The 12,018-nt window shown below is 38.7% G+C and overlaps 1 protein-coding gene across 1 annotated transcript; it reads left to right on the forward strand.

The window, feature by feature from the left end:
- LOC149442184 (uncharacterized) lies at positions 1-1,660 on the forward strand. The gene has a single exon (XM_089656403.1). The coding sequence runs from the start codon at positions 461-463 to the stop codon at positions 1,658-1,660; it is 1,200 nt and encodes a 399-aa protein (XP_089512529.1). The 5' UTR covers positions 1-460.
- The last annotated feature ends 10,358 nt before the right edge of the window (positions 1,661-12,018 follow it).

Genomic DNA, 12,018 nt, shown 5'->3' on the forward strand with positions numbered 1-12,018 from the left:
GACTCGTGTTGATACTCTTCCTAAAATCCACAAAAATAAAGAGAATCCACCAGCTCGACCTATTGTGAATGGTATTGGTTCAGTATCTGCAAGATTGGGCCAATATTTGGATGTGTTTTTACAATCAAGTGTGTCATCTACTAAGGCCTATTTACAAGATACTAAACATTTGCTCAAATTTCTTTCTGGGGTTCAGATTACAGGCCATTCAGGATTGCATTTAGTTATGGCAGATGTGTCATCTCTTTATACTATTATACAACATGATGATGCTCTGTTAGCCCTTAATTGGACTCTGAGTAAGAGGGATGATTTACCATATAATCAAAAGAAGTTTTTGAGGGATACTTTAGAATTTTGCTTATCCCATAACTACTTCTGGTATAATCAAAGTTTTTTTTCCCAGTAGAGGGGCGTGGCAATGGGAGCCCGCTTTGCGCCTAGTATTGCAAACTAGTTCATGGCTGAATGGGAGGATAGGTTTGTATTCAACCATCAACATGAGCAGGTATTGCTATATAAGAGATTTATAGATGACATATTTATGATCTGGGCTGGTGATGAAGGAGGATTATTGGGCTTCTTAGAAGGTTTGAATAATAATTCTAATAATATTAAGTTAGATTACCAATATAGTACTGAATCAGTGCACTTTTTAGATCTCACTATTTTTAGGGCTAATGATATATTACTTACCAAAACTTATTTCAAACCCACTGATAGAAATAGTTATCTGCCGATAGTTAGTGGTCATCACCCTCATTGGTTGAGGAATATTCCCAAGGGTCAAATAATGAGGGTAAGAAGGAATTGTAGTCAGGATTTTGTGTTTCAAGCTCAAGCGGATATTTTGGTTAATAGATTTGTGGATAAGGGCTACAAAGTGGATAAACTTAAGAACATAGTTGACCAGGTCCAGTTAATCCCCAGAGATCAGTTGTTGGCTGATAAATCAACACGAGTCATAAATGATAGACACCAATGGGGGTTTATTTCTAATTATCATATACAATATAAGGCTGTTGAGGATATTTTCTACAAACATTGGCACATCTTGAAGCTTGATAAGATATTAGGGAATGTGATCCCTGAGAAACCAGTTTTTGTTTATAGGAAGGCACCTACCATTGGTGATAAAATAGTTAAAAAAAATTTGGATCCCCCAAAGAATTTGAATATGTTTAAAGATAAAAAAGGTTTTTATTCATGTAAGAGATGCACTGCGTGTAGTTTGGTTAAGCACAAATTTAAGGGGTTGGTCAGATTTATTTTCAATTCCAATCTCAGGGAATTTGATATTTCTTCTTTTCTAACCTGTGATTCTACCCATGTAGTGTATGGCTTAGAATGTCCTTGTGGCCATATTTACATTGGAAGAACCAAGCGACAGCTTAAGGTTAGGGTACTCAAACATTTAAGGAATATTAGTAAGGAGTACAAGTATCATAGTGTATCTCTACATTTTAAGAAATACCACAATTGTGATCCAACTAATATTACATTTTGGGCTATTGAATCTATTCCTAAAGCTTGGAGGGGTTCTAATAGAATTAGGGAACTATCGAAATGTGAAACAAAATGGATATATTTGACTGAAGCTTTATCTCCTAAGGGATTAAATGTTGAACTGGATTTGAATTGTTTTATTAGTGATGTATGATTTATATTATATATATTATATATTATATAATATATTTTATTGATTGATTGTTTTTTTATATTTAATTTCATTATTATGTAAATTAAGTTTTATTATTTTATTTTTATATATTATGTATATATGTTCTTTGGTTATACATATATATTTTGAATATTTATTTAATTTTGAGTATTATGTTAAATTATTGATGTTATAAGGATTTTTGTACACAAGATGGCGCTATTGTGAGCAGGTCATCTGGAGCTTATATACATTGAATCCTGCTTAGTGATAGTGATGCACCCTCAGGTGTTTTTGTGATTGGGCCAATTAGGAGGGATTTGGCTCTATAAGAGCGCCCTCCATGTACAGTTTACCACTCCCTCGGAAGAAGCCATTGGACGAAACGCGTTAGAGGTGGCTAGACGGTGACGTCCCCACGCACGCCGACGCACGTGTCCGGATCACGTGATCGCACTATTGCCATCTTGAGTGCAGGCAGGCTGGTGAGACGCTGGATACAGGGCTTAGAGCTCTGCTGTAACAAACGCTTTACTCTTACTTGCTTATTGTGAGTGTGATTTTAAGGATTTTTTTTTACAATAAATCTGTTGGATAATATTACACTATGGCGAGTATTTTCTTTATCCACATGTGCTAATTTGGATATGAGAGGATCTTCTTTTGGAGTTTGGTGGAATACTGGATATATATTGATATGCTTATTAATTACCAACACATGAGGATCTTCTCTTGGAGTCTGTTTGGTGAATGCTGGATATATACTAATATGCTGGTTAATTACTAGCACATGGTGAGTGTGCAATTTGATGGGGTGTTCTGAGCACTGAATATCACATTTGATGAAGGAGGATCTCATTACTTCATTGATTGAGGATCATTGTTATATGGACTTTTTTTAATGGACTATATTGAGACTCCTTATTTATGTCATTGCACTATTAATTTGCACATATTTGGTGGTGGTTATATATATTTGTGCAATTTAGTTTATTGATTTAATTTAGGATTGCGCTATTATTTGTGGTTATTTTGCTTATCACAATTTAGCATTATTTACAGTTTTTAATAATAGCAGCACCCAGTGATTATATTCACTCTCTATTATATTGGCGCAACGATGTTGGTATAGGAGGAGTGTCATACTCATTGAGACATTTCTTTGGTGACTAACCTTTTGAAACACGAAATCATAAATTATAATATAATAAATAATCATAAAAAATAATAATATGATAATAATAAATGTAATTCAATAATGTAATCAAACCAAAAACACTGAAATTTGAAATAGAGCGCCAAGTTCACACATCACTGAGCTTAGTCGCAGAATCGTTTTCAGTTTCTGATGATGAATTTCCCCACAAATCATTATCACTAAATTCTGTAAGTGGTTCTAATTTACTGTATGGATCTGAATTCTAGGTTCTAATTTACTATCGCTGTTCTCTACCTGGTCTATAACCACTTTTGACCGAAAGGGACACTTTTTGGACGCCATGGACATTTCTCAGTTTCCAGGCAGAAAGAATAGTAAAAATGCAGGCAGGGCACAGGACAAAGCACTCGGGACAAAATGTATGTGAAATGGTTTGATACAGTAATGTTTTACTATGTGATTTTAGTGTATTTAGTGAATGTCACTTTTTACATTTTTGAATATGCGGTTCTGTCCCCCCTTATGTCCCGTACGTCCCGACGCTCGCAGGGAATGGGACCCGGAAGATGCCGGCATCGGCCGGAGACGCTGCAGGGGGGACATCGCGGGAGCGAAGGACAAGGTAAGTGACCGAGGGATCCCAGAGCAATGCTGCAGGGTATTCCTGAGTGTAGCTCGGGGTTACCGCTTTTGGTACTGAAAGTTAACCCCGAGCTACACTCGGGAATACCTCCAGGGGGGTTAAGGAGGACTAATATACACCCAGGCTTGCCTGCCCTAATTTATCCCTTGCTATACTGTATGTGCCCCAAATTGGAGGCTGTAACTAAAATCTCTGTTAGATGGTGTAATTCATTTTTATTCCCCTGATATAGATATTTCCCAGACAAAGGCTTAAAAATTGACATATATTAATTTTATGTCCTGTTATATTTTTAATATATTTGGTATAATTTCCAGAATCCTCTTTCATTTTAGTTCAAACCAAGGGGCGGACTGACCATTTGGAAACTCGGGCACTGCCCAAAGGCCCAGGGTCAGTAGGGGGCCCCATGAGATTCCCTTGGTACCTTTTTCATAGCTTTTTGGGACACAGGGGCCCCATGCTCCCCTATTGCCCAGTATGCCCCTGGTTCAAACTATTGCGGCTGTAGTGATATGATCATTTCTTTGTCCATTTTCCAGTGTATACTTCTGTTATGCAGTGTTTGTTTTGCCCTTTTGCAATATGGCTGCTATGCTTTCTGGGCACTGAGGATGAGGTCATCAGAGAGAGCACTTGTGGAAAAGAGAGGGGTGTGGATTTCCTGGGAGAGAGAGCTCAGACTGTAAGTGTTGCAGCCTCCCCTCATTGAGACATGCAAAAAAGACTGTTAATGGTTTAATGTTCCTGTTTGGAAGATACTTTATGTTGGATGGTTCACTGAATGTGATTTCTTCAATACATGGACTTTCATAAACAATGCTGTGTGGATTACTGTCTATGTGGATGATACATTTCTCAGTTGGGATTTCACTTGTTGCCCCAATTGAGCGGAGGCACTAGCGCTTGTTAGAGATCTTGTCCTGATCACACAGATTATAGAGACTCTGCTCCTAATTACTATACAGGTGGAGCCATCATACCCCAGTAGCCGCAATGAGTGTAAAAAATAGCTCTACACGGCTATGATTTGGCATACACTTGGCTGTAGATCAGAAGCCTAGCTACCTCTGCCTCATCATGAACTGCTGAGCAAGGGAAACAGGAACCCAGGGGATTGTGGCAATCATGACAATTGTGTGAACACAGGGATTGAGGGAAAAAGTTAAAGGAGCCCCCACCTGCATCTGATTATGGTGAGTAAAGGGGCACTCAGTTACATGCTCTGCCTTCAGTGTTCTATGCTCTACTATCCACACACCCACAACTCCAGGCCTGAGTTAGAAATTTTACTCTTCTCTGGCATATACCCAGCTTGCCACCATTGCATTGCTGTGCATGACCCTACTCGCCAATACTGCACTGATGCTTCAAAGATATGCAATCCTATCTGAGACTTCTGAGGAAGAGGCTGTATACCGCTGAGTGGGCTGCACTATGAAGATTTTAGAGGAAGAAGGACAGATCTCTTAGATTGTAAGCTCCAAGGAGCAGGGCCCTCCTAACCCTCTTGTATTGAACTGTATTGTTGCTGTATTGTCTCCCGTTATATTGTAAAGTGCTGAGCAAACTGTTAAAACTAAATAAATCCTGTATAATAATATATATAAATCCTGTATAATAATATATAAATCCTGTATAATAATAATAAGTATATGTCTTGGAGGGAAGGAGTATTCAGGAATAATAACTGTACTAAACTGTTATCATCGAGGCTCTGTTACCATATAGCATTTTCAATCGTAGGCGGAATTGCCACGATTTTGGCTGCAATTTCAAATCACACTGTAAAAATGTGAAATCACTTATCAGCGTGTTCAGGTGCCATTCATTTTAATGGCACCCGAATACGCTGGAACTTCTTTTGAGGGACACGCATTGTGATTTTGTTTGCGAATTTGCAGTGCGATTGCCGTGAAAAAAATTGCCCTGAGATTTCAGGGGGCATTGAAATTAATGGCTCCTGAACACATTGATAATTCAGTTTAATAATTTTATTTCATTGACTGAATATTGAAGTAATCACCCCTTGTAACCGGAAAGTCAAAAGCACAAATTATACCAATGACACTATGAAGGTTCTGAGATACAGAGTGAAAAGCTCTATTTAAAGACCACAAGGGATCTGTTATAGTGGAATTTGCATATATTCTTTATTTGCATAGAAAACCTCTGAGGTTATCCCCCTGGAGGATTCACGTCATATAAACAGTTTAATAAAACAGTGATCTGTATATTACAATCTAAAATCATCAAGATGATCGCTCTGGCATACCTACTCTGTGTCTTGTATCCTCTTATACAAGGTATGGAAACCTTTCATAGGTATTGACTAACGAACATTATTATAACAATATTAGAATCCTGTTTTAAATGATCATTATAATGACTAATTGCATGTCTCCTTTCACTTCATTGTCACAAGCTGTCATTACTGTGGTCTGTACATAAGAATAATAATAATATTTGTTTGTTATAATTGCGACTAATAAAATGACTTTTTTGCCTCCCAAGCTTCTTATGGAGAGATTGTGCCGACTCAGACTCCGGAATATATATCGGTGTCTCCAGGAGAGAAGGCGGTCATGCATTGTAAATCAAATTCTGATGTTACTGATTCAGTTGATGACAGTCGTATACAATGGTACCAGAAGAAAGCCAATCAGCCTCCAACATTGCTTTTCTTATGGGTGACCAGACGTAAGTCTGGAGCCCCGGACAGGTTCAGCAGCAGTAGATCCGGATCCCCATACAGGGATTTCACTCTTACAATCAATGGAGTTCTGGCAGAAGATGAAGCCGAGTATTTCTGTCAGCATGATAAGGAGTACCCTCTCACACAGTGAAAGAGAGCCGTACAAAAACCTCCTTCCTCTTTTATATAACATACATAGACAAGGTGTGAATTCAGTATTACCATAAGTAACATTTTTTTAAATATATAAAATAATCGGGTTCTCCTACACCAGAATGAGTGTAAGAAGAAGCTGATTATAGACATTACGGGCCAGTTCACTCTACATGCGTTTCAGTGTGTTTTTTTCTGCATCCAAAATGCACATAAAGTTGGGCATATGATTGTCAATGTCATAGTTCACACCAGTGCTTGCAGCTCCAGTGCGTTCCAGTTGTAGAAAAAAAAAAGTAGAACAGGCTGCATTTTTCCTGCACAGAACTGCACTGGAATGCGGTAAAGCACATCAAAAATTCCCCAGAAAGCACCAAAAAACACCAAAACCACATTGGAACGCACATGTTCCTATTTAAATTGAAGAAAAAGAGAGAGGAAAAAGTGAACAGGAACGCATCAAAACCACGTCAAATATACACATGTGGAAACGCATCTGGAATGCATCTGGACTGCGTTTCTATGGTCTGAACCGGCCCTAAATGGTGGTTGGACACTCCAGCACAAACCAACCAAAAAATAGAAATTTTTTGTAACAATACTGCTTTAAGCATACTTATGCTGATATTGGCCACGTGCTAAACTGACATTATCATCTTTTTATAAAAAAAAAACAAACAACATCACATCACCATACATACTGAAAGTATATGTGAACCCTCACCTCGTAAAACAACCCATTTAGTTTGAAATAGGAATCAAAGGCAAACATTTGTGTATAAATAGGAGTGTCAGCAGTAGTGTGAGAGCAGGCAGAGTTCCCACAGCTAGATAACTGACCACACTATGCTCATATGCTTAGCGTGGTCAGTTTTTTTTTTTAATTTCAATATTTTTATTAATTTATAAACAGTTTAAGACAGGAGCAACAAAACATGTCCATGCAGTGGCTATCAATTGCACATAACAAAAATAAAAAAAACAGTGCTCTAACACCAACAGAGCAAAAGGTGCGCCCATTCAGGGGCTATCAATGGCACATAAATGACAAAAAATATTAGTATAACACCCACAGTAACTCAAACTAAAGGCAACTACCTACTGCCACACCAAAAACAAACAGAAAAAGAAAAGGAAAGAGGAGTATAAAAGGAAAAAGATAACAAGACCAAGAGCAGGGGTGCGAGAATGCCAATACCGAGCAACATCATAACCCCAGCGTGGTCAATTTTTAATAGAAAATCAGAGGGACTGGCAGGGACATCAGAAATTTCACTCAAAGGAAGCAATACAAATAGAACAGGATACTTTTTCATACAAGTACATGGTGCAACAGGCACATATCAGGAATAGGAAATGTTGGGTTTACATATTCTTTAACTTGCCTACTACCAGTTCCTGGAATGTTTCATGTTTTGTAGTGCAAAGTGCCCAAAATAACTATTTATTAAAAAAGCATACAGAAACATTCTTAGAGCCTTCACATCCCGCGTACGTAAGAATTACAGTTTTCATTCAATACTATAGGGTAGCTAGAGGAATCTTCACGTGGCACACTTCTATAGAGGCCAAAGGACATTGGGGGGTGCAATCACCTGACATACAGTTGTTTTGGGCCATTTGAACAAAGATGTAAGGGTGGGGGGACTGGTAAGAATAAGCAATGTTCTTATGTGAGATGCTTTTGTTTTTTTTTTGTTTCATAATTTTTATTGGAGCAGAAAAAGAAACAACATCAGTTTTACAATGGCAATATACATAGGTCAAAGACAGAACTTACATGCCAGGATGTTTTTTTTATTTCTTTAACCTCCCTAGCGGTCTGATTATGTCAGTATTTCTGTGCTCAAAGCAGTACATTGTTTTCAATGGAAATATGTTGTTTTTTTATTGTAGGCCTGTAATTCTTAGGAATAACTCACTGAAATCTGTCCGAACAAGAGTCTAGTGAACATCCCGGGTATGATAAAACTTGAAACACGAAATCCTAAATTATAATTTAATAAATAATCATAAAAAATAATAATATAATAATACATTTAATTCAATAATGTAATCAAACCAAAAACACTGAAATTTGAAATAGAGCGCCAAGTTTGCACATCACTGAGCAAAGTCGCAAAATCGTTTTCAGTGTCTGATGCCGAATTTCCCCACAAATCATTATCACTCACTTCTGCAAGTGGTTCTGATTTACTATCGCTGTTCTCTAGCTGGTCTAAAACTGCTTTTGACCTAAAGGGACGCTTTTTGGACGCCATGGACGTTTCTCAGTTTCCAGGCAGAAAGAACAGTAAAAATGCAGGCAGGGTACAGGACAAAGCACTCGGGACAAAATGTATGTGAAATGGTTTGATACAGTAATGGAATACTATGTGATTCTAGTGTATTTAGTGAATGTCACTTTTTAAATTTTTGAATATGGAGTTCCATCCCCCGTATGTCCCGTATGTCCCGACGCTAGCAGGGAATGGGACCTGGAAGACGGATGCCGGCATCGGCCGGAGGAGATGGCCGGGGATGCTGCAGGGGGGACATCACGGGAGCGCAGGACAAGGTAAGTGCTGGAGGGAATCCCTGAGCAACGCTGCAGTGTAATCCCGAGTGTAGCTCGAGGTTACCGCTTTTAGTACTGAAAGATAACCCCGAGCTACACTCAGGAATACCGTCAGGGAGGTTAAGGAGGACTAATATACACCCAGGCTTGCCTGCCCTAATTTATCCCTTGCTATACTGTATGTGCCCCAAATTGGAGGCTGTAACTAAAATCTCTGTTAGATGGTGTAATTCATTTTTATTCCCCTGATATAGATATTTCCTGGATAGAGGTTTAAAAATTGACATATATTAATTTTATGTACTGTTATATTTTTAATATATTTGGTATCATTTCCAGAATCCTCTTTCGTTTTTTCTTATTTTTTTTCGGATAATTTTCATACAGCTTCATATAGACCACCATTCAAGTTGTTGCCCTAGTCTGAAGTTCAAACTATTGCGGCTGTAGTGATGTGATCATTTCTTTGCCCATTTTTCAGTGTATACTTCTGTTATGCAGTGTTTGTTTTGTCCTTTTCCAATATGGCTGCTATGCTTTCTGGGCACTGAGGATGAGGTCATCAGAGAGAGCACTTGTGACAAAGAGAGGGGTGTGGATTTCCTGGGAGGGAGAGCTCAGACTGTAAGTGTTGCAGCCTCCTGTCACTGAGACATGCAAAAAAGACTGTTGATGCTTTAATGTTCCTGTTTGGAAGATACTATATGTTGGGTGGTTCACTGAATGTGATTTCTTCAATACATGGACTTTCATATACAATGCTGTGTGGATTACTGTCTATGTGGATGATACATTTCTCAGTTGGGATTTCACTTGTTGTCCACAAGCCCCAACTGAGTGGAGGCACTAGAGCTTGTTAGAAATCTTGTCCTGATCACACAGATTATAAAGACTCTGCTCCTAATTACTATACAGGTGGCACCATCATACCCCATTAGCCATAAAGAGTGTAAAAATAACGCTACACGGCTATGATTTGGCATACACTTGGCTGTAGATCAGAAGCCTAGCTACCTCTGCCTCATCATGAACTGCTGAGCAAGGGAAACAGGAGCCCAGGGGATTGTGGCAATCATGACAATTGTGTGAACACAGAGGATTGAGGGAAAAAGAGTTAAAGGAGCCCCCACCTGCATCTGATCATGGTGAGTAAAGGGGCACTCAGCTCCATGCTCTGCCTTCTGTGTTCTATACTCTACTATCCACACACCCACAACTCCAGGCCTGAGTTAGAAATTTTACTCTTCTCTGGTATGCACCCAGCTTGCCACCATTGCATTGCTGTGCATGACCCTACTCGCCAATACTGCACTGATGCTTCAAAGATATGCAATCCTATCTGAGACTTCTGAAGAAGAGGCTGTATACCGCTGAGTGGGCTGCACTATGAAGATTTTAGAGGAAGAAGGACAGATCTCTTAGATTGTAAGCTCCAAGGAGCAGGGCCCTCCTATCCCTTTGTATTGAACTGTATTGTTGCTGTATTGTCTCCCGTTATATTGTAAAGCGCTGAGCAAATTGTTGGCGTTATATATAAATCCTGTGTAATTAAGTGTTCTTGCATGGCAAGACCACTTACTGTTATCTCACATATATATTATTTTTATAGCCAAATTTACCACCCTAACTCCTCCCACAGTTTTTACTCTACATAAACAGTAATATACCGAAACGTGCGGATTGTTCCCAATTGGTGTGCTAATACTTTGTGGAACGTTTCGCCGAATAGTTCACGAAATATCGGCGTTTTTGTGGTGAAATTAGTCCCATAGGAATGAATGACGGAATGTTCAGAACTAGAGTGGGAGCTGACAAAAGCTAGAGTGTGAGCTGAAAAATCAGGACATGATTTCTAAACTGCCATCACTCTTTCATTTTCAAGCCCACCTACACAAATCTTATATCAAAACGTTCAGCTATCCCGGCTGCCACTAAAAATGCCACGGCTAAGCCATAGTCCTGATAGTTTTCACAATATGACCATGGTGGAGGCAAGAAAACTTCACACAATTTCCCCAGAAATTGTAGCTTTTCTAGTAATAATAATATGTCTTGGAGGGAAGGAGTATTCAGGAATAATAACTGTACTAAACTGTTATCATTGAGGCTCTGTTACCATATAGCATTTTCAATTGCAGGCGGAATCGCCACGATTTTGGTTGCAATTTCAAATTGCACTGTAAAAATGTGAAATCACTCATCAGCGTGTTCAGGTGCCATTCATTTTAATGGCACCCGAATACGCTGGAACGTCTATTAAAGGGACACCCATCGTGATTTTGTTTGTGTATTTGCAGCGCGAGTGCCGTTAAAAAAATCGCCCTGCGATTTCAGGGGATTTCATTGAAATTAATGGCCCCTGAACACGTTGATATTTCCGTTTAATCATTGTATTTCATTGACTGAATATTGAAGTAATCACCCCTTGTATCCGGAAAGTCAAAAGCACAAATTATACCAATGACACTGAAAGTTCTGAGATACAGAGTGAAAAGCTCTATTTAAAGGCCACAAGGGATCTGTTATAGTGGAATTTGCATATATTCTTTATTTGCATAGAAAACCTCTGAGGTTATCCCCCTGGAGGATTCACGTCATATAAACAGTTTAATAAAACAGTGATCTGTATATTACAATCTAAAATCATCAAGATGATCGCTCTGGCATACCTACTCTGTGTCTTTTATCCTCTTATACAAGGTATGGAAACCTTTCATAGGTATTGACTAACGAACATTATTATAACAATATTAGAATCCTGTTTTAAATGATCATTATAATGACTAATTGCATGTCTCCTTTCACTTCATTGTCACAAGCTGTCATTATTGTGGTCCGTACATAAGAATAATAATAATATTTGTTTGTTATAATTGCGACTAATTAAAATGACTTTTTTTGCCTCCCAAGCCTCTTATGGAGAGATTGTGCTGACTCAGACTCCGGAATATATATCGGTGTCTCCAGGAGAGAAGGCGGTCATGCATTGTAAATCAAATTCTGATGTTACTAATACAGCCGATGACAGTTGTATACACTGGTACCAGAAGAAAGCCAATCAGCCTCCAACATTGCTTTTTTATTGGGTGACGAGACGTCAGTCTGGAGCCCCGGACAGGTTCAGCAGCAGTAGATCCGGATCTCCATACAG

The sequence above is a fragment of the Staurois parvus genome, unplaced genomic scaffold (genome assembly GCF_062004578.1).
Source record: "Staurois parvus isolate SC_StPar_1 unplaced genomic scaffold, SC_StPar_1.0 ptg000903l, whole genome shotgun sequence".
In the NCBI taxonomy this organism is placed as follows: domain Eukaryota; kingdom Metazoa; phylum Chordata; class Amphibia; order Anura; family Ranidae; genus Staurois; species Staurois parvus.